The following is a 24,167-nucleotide window of genomic DNA, read 5'->3' as shown; positions in this document are numbered from 1 at the left end:
CAGTGCAATAGCTTCTGTCTGGTTGGTCAAAAGTTACTTAGAAATGCATCATACACTTTCTACACTATAGCTTTCATCCTTCAGGTAGCTTTGGACAGAAAAATCACAAAACAATTGTTTTATGTATAAGCCTTTTTTCAAATGCATTGTTGTATATGAGTTTCAGAATTAAATTTATTTTCCTAATAGACATGAATGTGTTGTTTATACACCTTAATTTCTAGTTCATATTTTTTTCTGACAATTTTAATTCTAAATACAAAATCAGCATAAAAATTAGGAAATACTTCTTTCTTATATTCTTAAATTGAAGAGAAATAGAAGTAGTTTGTGTGGGTTCAGAAATCCAGTAGCCATGAGACAGCACAGGTTGAGAACACAGATGATTTCATGGGGTGTTAAGCTATTAATTTGACTAAAGAGTTAATACCAAGTTTTCCACGTAGGTTCCATTGACTTAATTTCAAGGTATATGCACATCTAATAGTGGGCATTGTTGATGAAGAAGGAAAGATTGCTCCATCAGAGTTTGACCCCTACTATTTAACTGTGATTAATCCTGCCTGTCCATTTATTAGACCAACGAGTCTATTTTCGGACTGATTTGGCCCGCCTCAGTAGATTCCCAGCACTGCCATTTGAATGTTCCAGAAAGTCAGATTAAGGTCTGTGTAATAGGGTTAAACTTGAAAAATACGTAAAGGCTTCAAGGTATGGCTTTGCTGAATGCTGTGTCTGGAGCCAAGGAAGGAACTAGGAAATCATGTGGTAAAATGGCATTTCTTTGAAAGGAGGAGCACTAATAACAGTAAGAGAACAGAAGGGTTCATGACCAGAGATATAGCTGATAGCAAATGCATTATATATTGCCTCTGAATTAGGCCAAAGTCAAAATCATCTGCCTTTACTGTTGTATCCCTGGTCCTTCCTCTACAACTTACCCCATCCAAATACTGTTATGTATGTTATAAAAGAATATGCAAGAAACATGATCGGTGGAACTAAGGTATAGGAGGGTCAGCTTTCTTAGGAAGGATGCCAACTGAAAAAGGGAAGTAGGCTTTTTCTCTATATATCATATATTGGCTACTAAGTGCTGGATTAAGGATAAGCTTTTCTTTTCTGTATTATAAATGGGAATTTCTGTACCTTTGTCTCCTTGTTTTAGGCAGTAACAATCCTCATTTTGCCTGAGGCCAAGAGACAGTAGAAGGCAAAATTTAGGAATTTTCCTGTTTAATTTTTTTCACAGACAAAAAATGATGATGAGATAAAGCACTGCCTGTGTCAGGCCCAGACAGAACTTCATCCCTCATTGCCCAGAAGAGAGATTTCCACCTTGTATATGTCCTGCTTTTTGTGAGAGTTTGGTTGTCATCTTTTTTTATTTTATTTTATTTTGCTTCTGGCTTTTAAGATGGTTCTTAACAAGTTGTAAAATGGGATTTCCCAATTTTTGTCTCATTTTTATTTCTCTCTGTTTCCTTGAAGGTGTTCCTAAAAAGGAATATTAAGCTACCCCAGTGTACTGAATTCAGATGGAGTTCCTTCCTCAGACACAAATCCCATTGGAGAGGCTCATAGAGAGGTTTGTGTGGCTCTGACAGTTGGAAATTACTATGTTTCAGAATTACTTAAAATTCACATGTTTCATGTTAGGGAGAAGATCCTGTGTTAAGTGGAGGATGGAAAGAAATCTTTGGCTTATCTTCAGATAAATGAGAGACATGCGATGTGTTTTCACTTCCATTCATTTTTGCTAATCACTTTTTAGTCTGCTGATCTTGAATCTTGATCTCTGCTAATCACAAAGCAGCAACCAATGTGACTGTTTGAGATGATATACGAGAAAGCCTGTTAACTGATGTTTAATACATTTCTGTATACAGTTGCCTTGCCCCTTCAGAATTGATCTTAAGTCATTTATTTTGAGTAGTATCAAAAGGAATTAGTCATACCAGTCACTGAAGTTGTGATCAGCAGGCACTGATTTTTTTGCATTTCAGTTTAATTTGTGTCTTCCTTTTAAAGTGCATGACAAAAGGGCTTAATTGACTTAATTGTCCGTGATGTTACTGAGTAGAGGTGAAAAGTTCTCAGTTTGAAATTGTTAGTAAAATGTAAACATACTTATTGTAAACCACTTTATTGTGTTTTCCCTTGTGGCTGGCATTTATGAATTGCATTCACAGGAGCCCATTTTAGGTTTATGGTGTTTAGACAACAGTATAACCTCATATACGAACTACAAGTACAAACACTGTCATTGACAGTACTCATTATTTTATGCCATTTAAAAATCTATGAATACAGGAAACTACATGGACTGCTAACAGTAAGTTGTCTTGGTTGATATCTTGCTTTATATTCTTTTGAGGCTCTGAAAGTGATTTTGAAATACCACAACTTGTAGGATTTGCAAGTACTGTTGTTTGGCATTTGCACTGCAGATTTTGCCTTTGCTTTCACATCAGTCTGAGGCCAGTGTGGCTGCACCAATGTCATGAAGTTTTAGAAGGATCTGAGCTTTGTGTCTTAGTCCTGTGTTTAGTTTTTCAATAAACATAGATCCACATTTCTAGGGTGGATCTGAAGGGTATTCAAACAAGGTTGCAGAGAGCCCTGATAGAAGAAAGTAGACCATATATATAAAACTGCAAAAATATTCTCTGTGTTATATATCATCAAAACCTTTTCAGAAATCAGTATGTCTGCTATAATTGTATATTGACTCTCAGGAGATCCTGCCGCAAAGAATTCTGAATTTATGTTTAGAGTCATAAATTTCTTCCTAAGCCTTAGGCTGAAATCTTTCTTTTAGATGTATAGTATCTTTCTTTCTGTTGTAAATGAAAACTGCAACCCTTTATAAAGCACAGCTTGTAATGAATCTGCTTGCCTTGAAAACAAAGTTTTAAGAGCTTTCTCTTTAAATGCGTAAGACAGTCTCTTCTGCTTCTTAGTCTCCCTAGGAGTTCCTTTCCTTCAGCAGCAAGAAAAAAAAAATGAAGCAAGTTCATCATGCTAATGATCCTTACTGTTCTCATTGCTTCGTTATCTTCCACTTATGTCCTGTTAATGTTTTTAATACAGTACAGTACTGATTGCTTATAGTTTATTACCAGGGATGAATAGAACCCAAGTATATTATACTGGTGAAAATAGGCAGTCTAGTAACTACTATAGCTACTTAACCTGCACTTAGGAGACCTTCTTAGCTTACCTGTACGTTTCTTTGATAGTAGATGGGCTGAAAATTGCTAGTCTGGAAACCCACCGCAAGTGAAACTTTGGCTTTTTTTCTGAATTAGAAAAATAAGAAAAGTAATGTTGTTTCTTTTGTTGACATTAATGTTTTTTTTATTCTATCTGGCCAACAATATGAATCCTAGTGTCAGTGTAAACTTGATTTAGACTATGAATTATAAAATTCTAATGATGTGAGGTGGTTGTAAACTGCTAATTTTTTTCCTCCAGTGAAAAGCGGTACTTAAATAAAACCATTAAAGCAGGCCACTTCTAACTGCATTGTAACACAGAAAGCTTTCCAGGCATAGCATATTGTGTTTAGTATCACTTTAGAATTCTATAAATCTTTGATCAGCTTTTATTTAATCTTTGTCTAAATTGGAAGATAGCAATGGTCCCTTAAGATTTTGTATGGAATTGAATGAAATTTAATAAGGTGCCTGAAGGTTATTTGATTGTGAGTCGTAGCACTTTCATTTTACAGGCTTAAGCAATACTGACCTCAGAAGGACTGTCATTCAGACTAGGTGGAGGGTGGAGAAAGAAAATATTTTATTCTTCTTCATTCCAATCCTTTTTACTTGATAAGCCCATAATAAAAGTCAAAATGAAGTCCTGACCAATTCTGAGTCCAATTCTCTCTTCATAGATAGTGGATTAATTTCTGGAACATTTTAGAGTAGGAAATGCAAAACAAGACAACATCTAAATGGCTTTCACATTGACAACCTTGTCAAACTGTATAAATTTGGAGTAGAACAGAGCTAGGAGATCAGATGGCATGGGATGTTTCTCAGGGGACCACCTGGTGAATTTTGAAGGTCCCCAGAACAGACTGTGGGTTACCCTGAACTGTAGGAGGTCCTCCTACCCACTCAAGCAGAAACTGAATGTTTTGAAATGAAATGTCCAATTATTTCAGCTTGATGCACAACACAAATAGCTGAGAGAATAAACCTGATGTCTTCGAAAGTTTTCATTTGTCTTTTAAAGTTGCCTTTCTCACAGGCTTATGTAGATGCCATCTCGATTATTAAAGCACAATTGCATTAGCGACAAGCTGCTTCCCTCAATTAGTTTTGACACAAGGTAATTTTATGGCTTTAAGTACACCTATCTTTGACTTCTGACGGATTTTCCTGTGTCCTTGCTTCCTACCTAAACCACCTTTTCGTTTTACATTTGTATAATGCACTGTCTGGTGTTTCAATTTTAATCATAATTATATATTACAATTTATTTGCATTACACTAATATCTAAATGTCAAGGCTGCTCAGCATTGCACACAGTGAAATATATTAAGTATCTCTAAATCAGTTACAGATACTGCTGCAATGTCACTGTGCATATAGGTGTTTCATTCAATAACAATGAATGGTTTATTTTCTGTTTGTAAATAAAGTAATGAAAGAAAGACCAAGAAGAATGGAAAATGAGTGGAAAGAGTTGGTTTTAAGAAGAGATATAATTGGAAGCAGTAACTGAGTACTTGATATTTTACTGACTTGAAATAGGTGAACTACACAGCATATTGTGAGGGCATGTTAGGATCTCCATGATGCAAAACTACTGTAGGATTATTCAGGAGCATAAAAACTTCCATCTGACCCAAAATCTAGCTAATCCAGTACCTAGTCTCTGACAGTAGCTGCTGTGAGAGTATGATAGGCAGATAACCCGCCCTGCAGAATTTTCATGCTAGTCTCTAACAGTAGTTAACATAAATTCATAAGGTATAATATCCTTTAGAAAAGATATGCTCAGGAGCTTATTCTGGCATGCTGCACAAAGAAGGTACTTTCAGAAAATATTTGGGCAGGTTATTTGAATCTATTTGCTTATATTAAGCAGTATGGTATCTTTTGCTGACTTTTTTTTTTTTTTGAAAGCAGGGAAGACAGAAAAACACAGTACAGGTATTCAAGGCTAGAATTGCTTTCATTCTGGATAAAATTCTGGCAGTAAGCTGCCCATTTAATGAAGTGTTCCTATTGCTGTTAACTTAAAGAATATGAACAGTTCTATTCAGCTCAGTTTGACCTCTCCTGTAGTTAGGACAGTACCTAGTGCTATGACAGTACCAAGTACTATCGTTAGACGCTTTTTTGTGTACACGTGGAACAGCTACTTGGAATACAGTTTTCAATACTACTTAGCCTACTGCTACTGCGGAGTCTGCTTTTAAAAGTGATCTAGATTCTTCTAGATGGTTTTGAAAGGTGATAAGTGCCAGTAAGTACAAAGAGTTTCCTTAGTGCCAGTTGACCTCCCTTACATTATTCTGCCCTACACATGCCTCCATATCTTTGGAAATCTGGAGCTTGGGAACTTCGGTACTTGTGGGTATAGTGGGAAACAGCAACATCATAGAAAATAGGTATAGAAGGAGGCTGAAGCGGTCATCAGATGCATTCCCCCATCCCGAGGTAGGATCAACTCTGTTTAACAACTCTTAATGATAGACCCAATGTATTCTTAAATTTGCGATGCTGAAGCCTGCACTTACGGCCATCTGATTCATTCTAGTACTTTACCAGCCCTTTTTGTTAGAATGGTATTTTCCTTAGTTCTAGTTATTTATTTTGATGTAATTTAAGGGCATTTTTTATTGTACTATTCTTAGTGGATGTGGAGAATAGGGTGTTCCTTGTGATATGTTTCTTCATGTTTTTGAAGGCAGTAACTGTATTGCCGTCCTTCATGCCCTTTTTCTCTAGACTTAATCCCTCTTGCAGCCTTTTCTCAGATTATATTTTCTAAATTACTGATCATTGAGGTGCTTTTGCAAATGTTATCTTAAGTGTCCCATGGAAGTAGTGTTTAGGTACCTTCATGTTTGTCTGTTTTTTTATCTTTTTTCAGTATAATGACATTAAAGTATAAACAGTGCTAGTGAGTGGAGCTGAACTAGCTAGTTAAGCTGGAAACAGGTAATCCAAAGATTATGACCGGATGGTCAGATAATACTGGTAAACGGACTATTCCCAATTATTTGTACACTTTTTGTTGAGAATGCAACCAATTGTTAAAATAGAAAAATTATGCTCTCCAGAAAACAATCAGTGAAGAAAAAAATTATTCAGCCCAAACTGTTACACTCTGTCTAACCAATCATAGGTTTTCATAATAACAGTGACTGCAGTATCATACAATCTAGATTATGCCATTATTGAATATATATACAGAATGGGCATAGAAATAACAAAGAAATAAATGGAAGAGATTTACTGAAGTGTAACAACCAACAACTTGTGTGTTCTCAGCAGGAAATGCAGCAAGCATATTGCTTTTGTGAACCTATCCAAGAAAGGATGACAGTAACCCAGTGTACAGTGTTTAAAGCATGTCTGACTATGGCAGTGGATCTTTATGGGATTAGAGGAAATGTCATTTTTAAGGAGTGTTTTAGTAACATTGCACAGGATTAGAAGCTGGATTTCTGTTGCCAGCTTTCAGTTGCCGGAGATCTGTTTTACCAGTAACTGGCCTAGGAATTCTATAGTCTCTCAAGTAAACCTGGACATTGTCTTCTTTAGACACTTTAAGTAGAAAGATATTACTAAAGAAGGTACTTTGGAGGACAATTTCCAATTCAAGGATTTCAGAAAATCTGTCTGTAGAATCTGTTCTGTTTTAAAGGACTTCTGTGCCTCATCTCTTGTGCAACACTTTGAAAATGTACCTGACTTGTCAAAAACTTGTCTTCACCTCTTTTTTAGGCTTGCTGCTCTGTGGGCTGCGGTTCTTTGCAGAAGTAGATTGCCACCCCATAATTCCCCAAACTTATATACATACCCCTCTGTAGGCTTCCAGATGGCCTGTATTTTGGGCAGTGGTTCCAACTGACTTTAAATATTGGTATGCTTTTTTGAAAATCAACCATTTACTTTCTATTTCAGTGAGGAAGCAGTCTAAGACTTAAATGTACCAATACACGGAGGTTTACTGTATTTCACAAAAACATTTATCCAGTACTAAGGCTCACTGATATCATGTCTTGCAAGGCTATTGTTCTTCATCATGAGTCTACTCCTAGCAAAACTCATTTCTACCTAGCTGATCTGTGGGCAGATTGAGAACCTACCAATATCACTATAGGCCCCATCATATTTTGAGTTGAATTCAGAAGTCTTGGTGTTTTGAAGACTGAACTCGGCTCTCCTTTTCAGTGGTGTTCTTTCAGAATTGTGAGTATTCAGCTGTGCTATTCATCCAGAGAATTAGATCTGTAAATATGCACACCTGATTGCCAATAACATTAATAGGAATTGCACCTCTATTCATAGAACACAACAGATGCCTCTGTGCCTTTAGATTTCCTATTTCTTAACAGTAATGATGCTTTGAGGGCAGTATTACTTTAAGAACAGAGCCCATTTAATTTGCTTGGACTTTGAAATCTTCTGGTAGAGAATAATTGCCTGACACACAGCTCCTAGGAGGTGAATTTAAATGAAAGACATTTTCCAAGCTGCAAAGCAAAATTACTAAATGCCTGATTAGAAGATCTGTGTCACTAGTAGTGCTTTATTATGAGAACTCCCTTAAAAAATTCATATCAACACTTGCCTTTCACAGTCCACAGCCTGGTGCCTATTAAGACCCCGAACAGACTGTATCTTCTTAACTGATATAAAATGGGATATAGATCAATAACAACCTATGTTCTAGGTGTACCAGGAAGCCTAAGTGTAGGAAGACAGTATCTGTGCCATCGTCCTAGGAAAGCACAGCAGATATACAGGTTTGGGATAACCAGCTTTCCTCTTCAGTGCTGCATGGGTATATTCTAGCTGTTCCTTTTTTTTTTTTTTTTTTTTTTTATCCCTGAAAAGAAAGGATATAAATATTAAAACAATAAAATTTCAATTTTCAAGTAAAGGAGAAGAAATATTGCTAAACATAAATTGCAGATGAGGAAGTGATTTCTGCACAGGAAAATGGCTCTTGCCAGCAGGGTAATATCTAGACATCTAGACATCTAGAGGAGTTCTATTATTTACTTTTGCTTCTCCATTTTTATTGCAGTCTACTAGCTTACCAAATGATTTTTATTGCCTCCTTTTATGATTTTTCTTAAGGTAAGGCTCCAAGTGTTTCTGACGATATAGGGTCAGGAGAACATCTAAGGCCTGGTTCATCCTCACAATTTTAAGTCTGTTCAAATTTGTGATAATCAAGGATGCCCAAAATTGAGGATTAGAAATAAGTAATCAGACTCAACATCCATATCTGATGTTAACCTTTAAGTTAAGTTGAATTTCTCTTACTGAGCTTTCAAGGCTAAAGAGTTGCACTCAACTAATGAAATTGCAAATGAAAAGTTAATTAGTGGTCACTTCTAAAAATAGTATTTTAGCAATCAAATATCCATGATTTAGCTCTCTAGAGTTGTGATAATTTGCAGTGAAAAAGACCAGTTTATAACAGCATGTACAATTCACTTCTGATAATCTCTAAAGAATCTCAGTTGCGTCTTTCACTGCATATATTTTGACTGAAAAACTGGCTAATTAACATGAACTGTAAGAGATTGCTATGCCTGAATCCATTTCCTAGTTTTCTTCTGAACCTTTTTTCATAGGGGGAAAAGGGAGCTGTGTTATCAGAATGCAGTAGGCTTTGTTTTTTTCAGTGTTGCAGTTTTTTGTAATGTGACATTATACAGCAGCCTCATTATATTCAACTCTACAATGTGTTGCTCAGCCGTGAGCTTGATGGTTTCATGGAGCATGGGGTGAGTTTAATTCCTCTTTCTAAAGGAGATGCATCTTGCTTCACTGATTATTTTCTGGACTTTAAAAGATGCAACTTTATAAAATACTCTACAGCTCCTACTTGGGGAGAATAGAAAGTGGCTTAATGAAAGACTGCAGTGGAGGCCATTATGAAGCAAGCCATGCTGTTATGGGTTAGAGAACACCTCTCAATTCTCTAACCTCTTATTCTGTTCATTTTTTGAATGAATAACTCCTAAAACCTCTGATATTTAAATATCAGAATAGTGCTGTTCACTGCATGCTGTCTTGACTCTCTTCCATATCTCTTCTAGCATCAGGGCTATGTGTCCTTTTTTTATAATTCTTTCCAAATTGGGTTGTCCCTGGTAAAGGATGTTACTAGATTCAGTCCAAAACAGGTGCTGTCCCACTCTTTGCACCTGCTTGCAACTGCAGTTACCTGTTCAGAATCCTGAAGGTGCCACATGCCCAGCCCACTAGCTGCTGCTGTCCTCTTATTAGGAGAAGTCTGTTGGGAAAATGAGACAACTTCATATAATCATGTCTGGATTTAGCGGTTTGAAAGTAAACTGCTGTGACACTGATAGCAGGGATGTGAGAAGAAATTTAGACCAAATTTACTGATATGTCCAAAACACAAAGTTCCCCCCAAATGTAATTGTGATTAGAATATGCACTTTCAAGCATTTTGTGATATTTGAAATGTTACCAAATCACAGAATTTCCTATGTGTAATGAAGAATGATAGAGCTGTTTGCTTGTTTGTTTTAATGGCAGAAGCTTACTGCTTACAGCAGTAAAGCTTACAGCTTTAATGGAAGAAGCTTACTACCAGTGAAGTAGTAGGCCCAGAGTGCAAGGTCTCTGGCTTTCATTGCCTCAATCTACTCACAAGGACATAGTTGAGCCACTTAACATACTCATGGGACCAGCACCTAGCATCTTCCCAAGAGCAGTTTCCATTGTCAGAGAAATGAAAACTCAAACAAGGTATGAAGTAGTTCCATTTAATAGCATTCTAATTCACAAATTTCCTTAGAGAGTGACAGCATTTATCAAAACTACTTTAGTGGTCTTGCTCTTCTGTGTTCTTCAAGGAACAGGAATATCTTCCTTGCCCAGTGCATAAATACATCAGTATTTGTATTTAAGACAACAAAATCACTTATTTCAAACTTGCCAATGCTGCAAGTTTTTTTCAGTGTTGTTCTCTGATGAGGAAGTTGTTAGCTGTGGAAGGATTTGGAAAACAGCTTTCGTATATTAAAGTGGAGGCTTGCTTATAGGTCCCAAACCATTATTAGAAATTCTTCAATGAATAAGTCTATTAAGTCAGTGAGATAACTCATGAAGTATGTTTTCTTGTAGCATCAGTACAGGTGTCAGAATTTACCCCTCCAGGAAATCTAGATTTCCCTAGTGTCATACTCTGGGAAAATATTTCAGTTGAACTCTTTATTGTATCCTTAGGTTGTTAGGAAACTTCTGTGATGTTACAGAAATGGCATAATTCTGCATAATGATATAATGCTAAAATATTCCTATAATTTCCATAACAATTTACTATGAGATGTGACAGATAGAAAGCTTTCCTTCTGTGACTGTAAGAGCAAGGAGACTTACTTCCCATAGTTTTTTATATGTGCTTATTTTTGTAAACAATCCATAGCACGTATTTCTTTGTGAACTGTAATGCTCATTCTCTCCTTCCTGCGTGTCATGGCTGTGAAGCGTCACAGATGGCGGTGCTAGTACACAATGTGTGAACAATATGGGACAGGCCTGAGAAGCCTGACAGGCTTCGTAAGAGGTTCATAAAGCTGAAAGTGGACACGTACTTCCAGGCTTGAGCAGTTCTAATTAGTATTCATCGCAAGCAATGCTATGTCTTTGGATTTCTAGGGCAACTCTTTTTATTACAGTAGAAATGCTCTGTGTTATGAAAGTATCTACTTATTTTTCCTTCTTTCAGAAGTCAGCATGTACAGGCCTATTTTTATTCCTGCTCAGTGGAATGCATTTTTCTGAGCTGTTCCCATGAATTTAGTACAACTATTTGTAAGAAGAAAGGCCTTTTTTAGGGTTATCTCCTGCATATAATTTATTACATACAGATATGTTACTTACAGCTCTTTTTAAAACTATTTAAAAATTGGCTGGTTTACACTCTCTCTTCCTGTGTAATCAGTGGAATTTACCCAGGTTATACTGACTGAGGGTTCATCCTTTCCTTGTGGAACTTCTGTGGTCAGAATTCAAGAGTTTTGAAAATTTCAATGTTTTAAAATGTGTTCATACTTTAAAAAAAAAAAAAAGTACAGAGAAATGCTTGCATTTAATCTACTTTAAAGCAATCTAGATTACCAGAGCCCAAGTTTTACAAAAAGTCATTTGGAAGCATCAGTGACTCAGTGAATACCAGTGTATGTTATGGGCAGTTACTGAACAGAGTGAAAATATTAAAGGATGCTTCTCTAAGCACTGGGAAGCATTCAGCTAGTATCTAATAGGCTGGGGTCTAACTCAGCAAGTTAAAATAATTTTAAATTGTCTTCAAAAAAAAATTGAAAAGAGCAATTATTCTAGAAAATGTGATTTCAAAGGACAATCTGATTTTTAATCTAATATATGTTCAGTTTGAAGTCTTTCAATGGGTTCCATTAGTGACTATACTCTCAGAAAACATGTCTTGAGACAAGATACCAAACTTGAAGAATCATTGTTCTATGAAATACAGCAATGCTGTGTTCACTGATACATATCTGAAAAATAATAGAAGATCGTGTCATCTGCTTCCTCTCTGTTCTGAACTTGAAGGGAGAAATTAAGTCCATGCTACTACACATCAGTTACTGAACTCTTAAAGGAGACTTGATAATTAAATTAGTATCTTAGATGCTATTTTGTTCAATATATTTCTACTTTTATTCCTTAATCTTTCAATCTGTCATTAAGTATTTAAGGATATTTTAAGTCTCTACTTTGAAAATCTAAGCCGATTTCTTTTACAAAGGATGTTAAGTGCTCAGAGAGAGCACAGTAAGCTATGGAGAGAATGGGACGTATGTATCATTTCTCAGCATGTCAAAGGGACTGAATCCCACTCTTTGATACTAATTCTTTTTCCACTTAGTGCCTCTCCGTTTTAAAATTCATCTGTAAAATGGCTCTAAGTAACACCTCTGACATAGGGATGCAGTGAGAAAGCTAAACACTGCAAAGATGATCTGATTATACACAGGATTTTATGAAATGCTGACTTTGAGGAATGAAGACCTTAACATTTCTTCAGTCCTGTATTCATAACCAATACCCACTCTTAGTATTTCCCTCACTGGAACCAAGACTGGCACTGAACTGTCTGAATCTAATGCACATTTGTTAGAGAAAAAAAGGTGCATCATACCTTTTGTGTCTGTCATACCAAGACATATTTGTTGAGAAACTGGCAGCTTTTATAAAAATTTACTTTGCTGCATTGAATGTGCTTAACAGTAAGCAAGCCCTGCCTAAATAAGTCAGGTGATATCTTTTGAAAGTAAAAGGATCTTCCTCTGCTTGAGGGGAAGATTTCTATTCTTATCGGTAATTCTGGGAAGGCAAGTGTTCAGCTATTGTCACTGTTGTCTGGTCAAGGGGTAAGAAGGCAACATAGAATGAGTTATGAACCAAAGCAGAACCCCTAAGCCGTCAGTACCATATGCGATGAAATCTCCTCAGATACACACATACAGAGAAAAAACAGGTCTCCCTGTCCTGTAGGGACTGCTTCTGTCTACATTTTGTGGGCCTTATGGAAAGGGCATCAGAAAGGTTCATATTTTGAACATTATTATTGAATTAAAGATTCTGGTTTTTTTTGTTCACCTCACTTTTCTGCCTTCATCTTCTACCTTTTTGTACAAAGCAGATACTGAATGCATATAAATATTTGAATTATATTATTTATTGTTGATGATTTACTTTATTTTGGGGAGAGGCCCAGTGTCCTATGTTACAACTGTAATAGAGCTTTTCACCATGAATTGAAATGTACCTGTCTGAGAAACCCAGACTTATTTTCCTAGCGAACTACAGCAAGAAGCTGGTTTAGTTAGAAAAAACCAGACATTTTCTGGTACTGTTACCTCTTATTTCTCTAACATATTATTAATTACCCATTCTGTTGTGGGTGTAGAAATTTATGTCCTTTTAATATTTATGTACATGCTTTTCTTTACTCTGTGAGTTGCCCCATAGAAATCAGGCAAGCAGAATTATTCCATTGGATCTGTGTGTACAGCCTCATTGAGAACCACAGTCGTGTGGGTCTTTGAACTCCAGATTAGTGACTTTGAAAGGGCTCTTATGGGGATGAGAGACTTCTGATCTGATTGGATTCCAGGATGGTCCCAGCAATACTTTCCACTGCATGTTATTTATTTTTTTATTCTGAAAGTTCAGTGGAACTTCAGGTTTCTGTACTTCACAAAGGGCTTTAAATCTCAACAATTTTGGTTTTGAACATTGTGAAAACCCTATTTCAGTGTCTTGGAAATTCCATGTAACAAATCCATCATCATTTCTGTGTATTTCTCTGGTACTGGTTGAACACAGTCAAGATTTCTTGTCTGTAGTACGTTTCTCACCTGTAAAGTAATTCATAGATAAGTTGACTTTACCTGGCTAACAAAAGCAGTGGATGTTTAATTTTAAATATGTACTCAGGCAAATGAAGGAAACTGTTACCCTGGAACAAGACACTTCAGACGTTAATCATAATTATTAATCACAGTTTTTCTAGAAACTTGAATTTTAATCCAGGTTTAGAGTAATTGTCACATTAGTACATATTCAGTGCATATTGCAAAGTAGATCTACGCTACAGTGTTCTGCGACAAAGAAGTGTTTTGCAATCTGATTTAATTTAGTTTCATGGCATCGAGTCATTCTGTTTGTTTTTGTTGTTGTTTGTTTGTTTGTTTTTAAAGCAACATTATAATAAACATGAGTAGTTTCATGGTAATAGTAATAGTAATCTCTCTTTCTAAATTGCCTGAGAAGGTCTTTGCTGGAAGTTAACTGACAATTACAAATTCTTAGGATTTCTATAGTTCTTGAATGTATTTGTTATATACCATTAGTCACCAGGTGAAGCCCGTCAGTAATGGCAATACCCTTCAGCAATAGCTGGGGAGAATTTAACACTGATTGATGGCAGGTCACCTGGAATTGGTTGGCAGAATTTCCAATTTTCTGTTGGGAAATTGCTTATTTCTTGAAGTCTATTCCCATTTTTACAAGTAGACAGCAGGCTGAGATTATACATTATTATGTGTCCAACTATAAAATTGTGATGGATAGTGTCACAGATTTAAATAGAGTTAAACATTTCATTTAAGGTTGATTTTAAGAAAAAGAAAAGGCTAAATAACTTCAAACTGTAAACTGCAACTTATCTTTGGCTTTCATTTGTTCATCTAGATTCAGAACAACAGTGTTGCATCTTAACTAGTTTTAAACAGAGAATTACTTGCTTTGTTATCATTCTTTAAAGTATTCAAAGGGTTATGGTATCTTTGTTGTAAACATTTTTTTTCAGTTTCTGAGGTTTATCCAGGGACTGACTGACTGAGCAGATTAATGTTTTACCTTCACTTATGGGACCTAGGTTAAAAATCTGGCAAAACTGCATTGACAGAAAATCAAAGGCCGTTCAGCAAAGCCTTCCTACAGTTCTTCTTTTAAATCATAAGGGAGAGCAGCCAATAACAACCAGTCATTTCCTGTTTCCAGAGGGATACATGTTAAAAGCAAGTACAGACTTTTTATTCCATTAGCGTACAATAACGTATTATCTTTTTGAAACCTGACTGAATTGTTTTGGAACAAAGAACCTATGCCCTACCATAATCCAATGGAAAATAGTGACCCTACGAGTAAAAGCTGATGCTGTAACTCCAACAAGGAGATGCATTATATATTGATGACATTCTCAAAATACATTTATGATATTAGCAAAATAGAAATGGCTCTGGATTTAAGTCTTAAAGTGAAATTTTAAGATTGGCATATCTAAAATGAAACTGCCAGTGTGGTACTTTGAGCTCTTTCATAGGTGACCAGGTCCCTATACACTGCACAGCAAGAGCTACATGCCTTGAAATGGGATTCAAGATAAAAAAAAGGTAATGACTAGGCAGCTATTCAGAGTTAACCAGTGAGATATGCTTAGGATAACAGTGGAGTTAGAAATCTTGCCATCTTGTTTACCTTCACCTGTTAAGAATCATATTTCATGTGCCTCCTTCATGACCTATTTAAACTTGACTTCTTTCCTGTGCTGTGAAATGGCTTAAACAAGATGGGGTAAGGATGACCCTCCCCTGACCCTCCCAAGCCTTTAGCTTGATCATTAGGGTTTTCTGGACGGTAGCAAATGTAAGATTTCAGCCCCTCAGAAAGAAACTCTCTACTTCTTGGAGAGAGTTTAATTACTGGGTTGAATATGAACAACCACTTTGACTGTATGTGACAAAAAGTCATCACTGCATTTTAATAATGTAGTGTACAGTTCTGTGGTCTGCATCTTCTGAATCTGCCAGTAGGCTCCAGCGCTGCAGCAAGTTCTGAGCTCCTTGTTTCTGAAGCCCAGTTGGGAGCAAGCAGGCATTGCTGAGTGCAGAGGTGCCTTAGCCTTGTAGACACCGGGGGCTCTCCCTGAGATGAATACAGGGAACTTCCTCAAAGTCACTTACAGGGTTTAGGTAACAATACTGCTTCTTGTTTCAGTATTTTGTTCTAAAAGCAAAAATTTTACTTAAATCGCCCTTCAGGTATTTAATAATACCCGTGTTTGGTCTCTTTGACAGTTCATCGTCACACTGAGGTTACAGACTTACAGTCTTACTTCAGTAGTTTAATGACAAAGGCTTCCAACGTGAAATTGTTGAGTACTGAAGGCCTCTTCTTTATGAACTTCAGTGCTTTTAAAATTTGGCCCTAAAAGAAATCAAAGATAAAACAAATTTTGTAGAAGCTAGTTCAAGAGCGCAAGAAAATGCCAGAAGATGAAAATTGGCAGCATTACTTCAGAGGCTTTTACATTCCAAAATTTAATTAGATGTGCTCACCTAGAACTGTTGGAAATATGTTTACTGCTTTTAGATCTTCCTCTCTTATGAACTCATATTATGAAGAAGCTATTAAATATCACACAGTGTCAGATTCAAAAGTCTATCCTACTAGGAGCAGGCAAATGTATTATTTACTGTTTTGTCTCAAATTATACTTACTGTACTTATTGCACAAACAAATAGTGCTTTTTTTTGCCTTTTTTTTTTTCTCCTGAACTATAAATGCATTTAGGATCTGTCTTTATTTGCAGTCTACTCAGTTTGCACTAGGTATTAACCTATTTTATAATACTGAAAATTAACTGAACCAGAATAGTTTTGAATGCCTAAACTAGCATCTAAACAAGCATCCTGATTATTGTTAGTCCTCTGAAAGTAGAAAAGACTAAATACTTTCTGCAACATTTGGAGTCATACAAGCATTACTTTATTTTCTCAGACCTAAAAGCCAATACTTGCATAACTATTTGATGCTTTTTATCAGAAGCATTGGTGCACATCAGTGAGAACTTTCCACCACCTTGAAAATGACTTTTAGAATATTTCATTAGCAGACTGTCTTTCAGAACTCAAGTTGACATTCATGTTTCTTCACACCAGTCTTTCATCCACAAAACTCTTTGTTCTGCTGAACAGTTTCGAGACAATATGGGCAATCAAAAAAGCAAAGGCTTATGACCTATCTGCATCTTCCATTCCAACATTTGATCAGTCTTATTCAAATCTCATCTTTTAATACTCCTTTGAGAACTTTCTGAGAATTTTATTTCCTTTCTTTCATTATGATTATATTATTTCAAAACCTTCAAACTTAATGAAATGGTAGCTCTCTATAAAGTGAGAGGCAGACGCCATTGGTGGCTACACATTTATCCATTTTCATCTTTTTCAATAGCCTACGTGAAAAGAATTTGAAATCTAGAATAGTGGGAAATCTCTTTTATATGTATATTTCACAGTCTGAGAGATTTGTAGTTACCTTGCAGTTGTGCATTTTCTTTTTAAAAGTAAAGCACAGGAGTCAGTTGCTTACCAGTTGCAGGGAAGCAGAAAGCTGCCTGAAACCCCTGTATCTATGAAAGGAAATGTAATGTATGTATTTAGAAAGACAAAGGTCTTTATTACCGATCACTATCTCTAGCTAAATTAACATGACATTTTTTCAGATTTTGCCACTTCCTGCTCTGCCAGCTGCCTGCATATTCATCTGTGGCAGAGAGAGCATTTGCTTTCCAAGTGGATTACTGGATGCAGACAGCCTTCATGCCTGCATAAATAGGACTTCACTCATAACATCACCTAACAAAAATATTTGAAGAATCAAATTATGTGGCTGGTTTAGGAAGGTAACCCAAGGCTGAAAAACAAACAAAACCAGATACATTTAAGTTAATGCTGCTTTGGGGCTCTTAGTTTCTTTCTTAGTGCACCAGTCATCTCGGTTCTCCAGCCTGTGGCAATAACAATTAAACATCCTTTTTCCACATGACTGCTCTAAAAAATGAAGTCATTACATTGTTGATATTAAATTTTGCATAATAAGGTTCCTTCTCTGGAGTTTCTTATTGTTTTGGCTCCAGCTCTGAGATGCAATGCTTCATTTGTGCATGTAGTACATAACTGGGCCAGATTCTCAGCTGGTGAAACTTTATGTCCCAGTAGGTAGTGATCTGATGAAGTCTTTCCCATCACACCAATGCACACAAGCTTCATCAGCAGCTACTTTTTTCTTAGATTTTATCCAACAATAAAGAAAAAAAAATTATATGCAGCATCTGACAGAAAAAGTTTTATGTGCCACAGAAGTTCAACTGCTGATGAGTGGAATCTTCTCTGTCAGTAGTTGCATTTCACTACCAGGTAAAATCTTTTCTGTTAGCAGGCAGATAAAATCTGCTTTGGCAGTATCTGTGCTTCTCTGCAGGTAAAATGTTCTCCATCAGCAACTATACTTTCCACTCAGATATAATTTTCTCTGTCAGAAGTTGTCCCTCTGTGGTAAAACTTCAGAAGCCATTTCACAAAATTCTTGCTCCTATTGACACAAAATACTAAAAACATTAAAACACTTCTTAAAAAGCTATGAAATTAATTCTCTGGAATATTGTTAAAATAAATATTTAAGCTTCTGCCTATAATGTTCTTGATGTCAAACTTCAAATGTCAGGAAATAAATGAAAACTAAAACCACATTTCATTCCTTATCTTTTTTTTCTCTTTTCTACCCACAAACATGCATTTTATCACTGCCATAAATACATTTACCACAGATAGTACTGGATGTACTTATTTCTCTCTTTGTGATCATAAAGAGTTGTCTGTAGAACTTTTCTGTCCGTAATGATGATGTATTGCTTTTTACTCTTGCATTATTTATAGAGGATCATTTCAGTGTGTTCATTGCCAGGGTTATTTGCAGAATATGGTAACACTTGCTTCCTTTGTCATTCACTGATTACTGATCACATCTCAATTTCTATCCATCTCAGACAATGAATAAGGAAATGCATCATTGTTACTTTTACTTAATAAATTAGATAGTCAATTTTAACAAACATTTTAGGGAAGTAATGGGCTTAAATATAGATGAAACAGCCCCTAGAATGGTAGCAGCTAATGGACTGACAAGTACTTGCACAGTGTCTCCAGTATATTAAATAGGTTAAACAAATTAAATGAATTACCACATCACTGACTCCCATGCTACTTGGGAAATAATAAATGCCATTTAAAGTAATGTGTACACATCAATATGCAATCTGAATAGACATTGTCATTTGTGATCTACAGGGCATTGCCAGGACAGCCAGCTTTGTTGTGCTATGAAACAGTAATACTTTCCAAATGCACGGTGTAATTCAGACTCAGGCATGAACAATGGAAACTTAAGAACCTATCAATCTTTTCACTGTTCCTCATTTAACTTGCAAGGTATCCATCTGCTGGTGATGGAATCTGTCAAACTGGAATTGTTTGTAACCTGTTGTTAATTTGGAGTTACCTGCTTCTTTGTCAGATGTCATGAAACAATTCACAGCTGAAAAGCTTATTCCTTGTTTGCAGCTGTATCAGATATAAGACAAGATACTATCTTGTTTCCCCTACAAACAGAAAGACAATATTGCACCAATCACTCTATAGTTAACAATAGTAACTGTAGCTAGAGCTCTTCAGAATTAAGCATGCTGCGTAATGTATGAAGCATGCTGCGTAATGTATAATACTAAGTGTTCTAAATCCTCTAATTAATTTAACCTCCTGTGGCTAGGGGCCATGGGTTAGTGCCCTCTTTCCAATCTACCAGCTCTTTAATAACCAAGAAAAAAAAAAAAGGAAACAGAAAAAGACATTTCTTATGAGTTATTTGGGCTGAAGTAATTTCTCACAGTTAGAGTCCTAAAGGACACTCTGAAGAAAATATATTTGGAAGCCAATCCCTACTGTAAAAGACTATGTAGGGCAATTGTTTCCCTCCTAAATCTCTTTTATACCGATATGATTCCTTTTATTTGTGGACCGAAGAGCAAATGCAGAGATCCCTTCTTTTTTGAGTAAGTGAAGGAAAAAGAAAAGAACATTCTCTTTCAATGCTCCTTCTAAGAGCATTGTGGTAGGATTGGTGCTTCTACAATTTTAAACTCTAAACAAACTGTTTAATTTTCTTTAATGCTGTACAAATACTGTTTCTTTGCTAATGTTTCCTGCATTAGCAAATCTTTTTTCTGTCTATAAACAACATCCTGTGTTACTTGCTGTTACCAGACAGTTTTAGCTTGGAGGCTTACAGAGTCCTGCTCATTCACTGGCTCAGAAATCAGGCCTCGTAATTATATATACTATCACCAATATATTTTTCTTCCATTGGTGATAAGCACATCCTTGATTATTTCAACTACAGTGCTAGAAAATTAAGAGTTAGACCTTGTCATTATGCTGCTGAAAAATAAGCAAAGGGAAGGAAGTTATTCTAGGTAATGCTATCGTAGAAGAAACTATAAACAGTCTTAGCAAAGAGGAATAAAGTCTTCTTGAAGTACTAAGTATAGAGCCATGCTTCATGCTAAAAAATAACTAAGCTTCCCCCAAAACACCTTCTTTGTAATGGTGTGTAGAAGGGAAAATGAAAGGCACAGTAAATGAAATAATTTCTAATAGAGTTACTTTATGACCATAGCTTGTTCACGGAAGGCGAACAGTTCAGGTTTGTGAACAAAAACTAACTGGCGAGGTTTCTCCTCTCTGCCCAGAAGTTAAATCTTAAACTGTTGTGATCATAACTTTCAATAGCGAACATGGACTCGCAGTATTTAAGAGGAACTAAGCTCCTACTTCTGAAAATGGTGCCGGTTTACAAACTTAAAAATTCAACAGTGCAAAACCACTGGTTGCTTTGGACAAACTGACAATATAATCTATTGATAAAGACATTAAGGAATTACAACGGAATACTTAGAAACTAAATGAGTTGATTTTCCCAAGTGTATTATCATTTAACAAGCTCATTAAATATCACTATTTTAACAATTAATAGAAACCTGTCTTGCTGTAGGCTATTTTGATAACTGCTAATTAAGAATCTGCAAATTCCTTACAAAGTCCATGTGCTACTAAGAATGGGATTAGGCATTTCTTGCTTATGTAATTTTGAGCTAATTACATGACTATTAAATTTATCTTCTAAATGCTTAGTAAGTTCTCTTTTAACAATCATCTCATATTTAATTAAAAGTGGTATCTGGCTTGCTAAATTTGAATTAAATGCTTGCTGGAGACACTAAATTAAAAAGTGTTAGTAACATCTTACCAGTGAATATAAAACTGTACAGAATTTTTCACAATTCAGGATAGTTATCCAGAAAGCAAATATATAGACAGAAATTTTCAAAAGACCTTGACTTCCATGGGCTCTTAAGAAAATTCTTGAAATAGAAGGGGAGACTGGCTTTTACTCTAATACTTCTTAATCAAAACTGAGTTGTCAAAAATGTACGTGGAAGGCGCATGAAAATTAAATGGAAAAGAGTATTTCCTTTTATAACAGAGAGTAAATGAAGAACTGCCACAACTGAAGTAATGGTTAAGTAGTTGTTTGTGAACAGTCAAAACATTTGTTTTTGAAGGCCAATAAGAATGAAAAGAATCCTTATTAAATTTAAAATTCTTTATAGAATATTGGCATTCTTATCATCATATGTGATCAGAGTTTAAAAAATATTTAGGTTTCTAAAGCTGAGGGGTCCCAAAGTGTCCTATTCTCAATTAAATTATTTACTTTGGGGCAGATAAAAAGGATTTTCAAAGAATGTTGAAGTTGTATTTGCAGGTGATTCTATTTCTTTAAGTTCTGTTAAAGCAGTGTCCTTACTAAGATGTTTTTCCTGTTTCTTCTCCTTCACCAACCTGAATTTTGAAAAGTGTACGTGTGTTTTTTAAAGAAAATACTGCATTGTACACCGTGCTGTAAAAATGGCAGTAAAAAAGTACTGCCAAGAGAAATTAAGATTTGCCTTTTGATCTCAAAAGCACCAGTAGTGGTGGGGACGCTATTAGGTTTTCTGAGAATGACTTTTAATGTTTAAACACTACTCGTATGAAAATTCCCTGTCTATATATATTCATGGCAAGTTCCTTGTGCTTAGTCAGTGTCATGAAAAGTCACAGCATTTTTGAATATGTAGATAAAAGCTGAACTGGAAGAGTAGAATACTAGAGGACGATGTTCTTTGAATCATGGAAACTAAGTAGCTGAGAAGTGTAAAGAAATAGAAAATGAGGGCTGAGAAGAACTCAGGAAGTAATTTTATTTCACTCCTTTCTTTGTTATTCTTGGTAAATGGTTGGCTAACCTGTTTTACATACCTCCAAAGCTGAAAGTACTATACTGTCCTCTGGCAATTTATTTCATCATTGTTTCACTGTCCTTACTCTACAAAAGCTTTTCTAAGGTCTAGCCTGAATTGTGGTGCAATTTGAGCCCAGTACTTCTTGTTTCATCTTTCACATGTATACTTTACAATTCATTCTCTTGTTCTTCCTTGCAGTTGACTTTTACATATGAAGGCTGTTACTATATTCTGCCTCACCCTTCTTCAGGCTAAAGTACCCCAATTCATTCACTTTTCCTGAAAAGTCCTCTGTATTTCTATTTCTTCTCCTTGCTCTGCTTTAGTTCTTGCCATACTGCCATCCAGTGTCCAATACAATACTCTAGCTGAAGTGTTAGTACTGCTGAAAAAAATTGAAACAGTAACAGTGTCTTCCAGCCTGTACTCACCCCACGCACCTATGGCATGCTTTTCATAAGCATGTTATTATTGATTTGTGTTCAGATTATGATAAACAGTAAACACCCCTAGGTTTTCTGCAGAACTTCTGCTCAGCTAGCTGTTCCCTGCCCTGCACGACTCTTAATCCTACTTGTGTGCAGAGGTTTGTTCTCATCCCTCAGCAATTATACTGGGCATTTCTGGAGCATTTCTCCAGGTTGGTATTAACATTTTTATTCCTTTCCTGTCCTACAGCAGATTTGCTGTCCCTTCCACCCCAATTTTAATTGTGAATTTAATGCCTGCTCCATTAGCCAAGTCATTAATTTGAAATTATTTAATGATACCAGCTACAAAGCAGATTGCTATGGAGACTCACCTGAAATATCCTTTCAGTACGGCCATGAAATTCATAATTAATCTAAGGCTAAAGTTTTCATTCTGTTTTTCCTCTTATAAGAGATCACATCTATAGGATGCTTCTACAGGTTTAGAAAATGTGTGAAGCAATGTCAGAAGCTTTAAGGGAACATGTAAAGTTCTGGTATTTTACCTCTTTCAATATCTTTCTCTTTTTTCATTGTGAATGTTTTTTTCTTTGTGCCCTTTTTTTTTTTCTCTGTGCATGTTATTCCTGCCATGAAGATAAGGAACTGCTGCCTTCTGCCTTCTAGCGGTGCCACCTGTAACAGCGATGGCATTCTTAAAGAAGAAAGACTGACGCAACTGGTCATGTGGTCTCTGCTTCATTCTTATGCTTTTTTAGCTCACCAGTGTAGGTGTAGTAAGGCCCTAGAAATACGAATCTCTTTTGCAATAAGTGCCTTGAAAAGAAGTTGCCAAGATACAGTGAATGGAGACCACAAATCCAGTACTGATCTGAGAAGGCTGACCTTCCGAGAATAACACTGTGTTTGGAGTCCTGTTTCACAGAGATGACCACGCATGAAACTAGGTTATGCTCAGCAAATATGTCTGAATTTATTCAGGTAAATTTACTTGACATATCAGACTTTGACAACATCAAGAAATTTATCATTTGCCTAAAAATCATGAATCCTTAACTTGTATACAGATTTACAGCTGAATATTTCAGAATGCCAGGCGTAAAACGTAAGTTCAGTGCCTTGAGTGTGTCTGAGCAAGCAACAGGCTTAGGAGTGGCTAACATAGACCTGTGCTGATCAGGCATATCCATAAACTTAGATGTTAGTGTGTCTTTCTTACAGCCTACAGCTAAGTGCAGGAGCCACTCTAAGGGTGTATCATTAAAGACAAGCATTATCTCAATTACAAGCTGAAGATAACAAAAGGCTTTTTATATTTTCTTTATTTCTGTCTAGCTGTGCATGTGTTTCCATCTTTCAACTGTACTCTCTTCATCTGATTTATATCCTCACATTAAATGTTATCACAAGTCATGAATTGTTCTCACTTTATGTTTATTACTGCAGATAACTATTATCTCTCACAGTCCTGTTGGCTTTATCTCTATCTCTGTGCATTTCAGTGCCTCCTTTAATTATTTCATTTTAAGGTACTTTACTCCTACCTCTCCACAATTGCGAATGTATGCAGTCTGCATATATACTTAACAAATCTAATGAAGGACTCAGTGTGTAATATCTAATTTTTAAACACTTCACCCTTAAAATGAAATGCAGAATTCACAAGTAAGGCACCTTAGCACATCTCTGTTATTGTAGGAGGAATTTTCTACCTCTTAATGGAATCCAAAATATTTGAATAAGGAGAGGTAAGCTACCACAGGACAGTATACAGCCCTTAAAGTCAC

At 35.9% G+C, this 24,167-nt stretch overlaps 1 protein-coding gene across 11 annotated transcripts in view; it reads left to right on the top strand.

The window, feature by feature from the left end:
* The window catches only part of LOC308176583 (uncharacterized protein), a 288,961-nt gene that overhangs the window by 129,560 nt on the left and 135,234 nt on the right, over positions 1-24,167 (top strand). For 6 of the 11 annotated variants that reach the window (XR_013938416.1, XR_013938417.1, XR_013938418.1 and 3 more), the window contains 2 exons: positions 1,492-1,588; positions 1,660-2,335. Coding sequence is in view for 1 of the 11 variants with exons in the window: in XM_080552550.1 (XP_080408676.1) it covers positions 1,539-1,588 (50 nt within the window). In the remaining 10 variants the exon portion in view is untranslated. Of the gene's footprint in view, positions 1-1,491; positions 1,589-1,659; positions 2,336-3,733; positions 8,578-24,167 lie in introns of those variants that run through there. The other 5 variants (XR_013938412.1, XR_013938413.1, XR_013938414.1 and 2 more) reach the window with 2 other exon arrangements.

The sequence above is a fragment of the Anser brachyrhynchus genome (genome assembly GCF_964034855.1).
Source record: "Anser brachyrhynchus genome assembly, chromosome: 12".
NCBI lineage: Eukaryota > Metazoa > Chordata > Aves > Anseriformes > Anatidae > Anser > Anser brachyrhynchus.
This window is presented reverse-complemented; position numbering and strand designations above follow the sequence as displayed.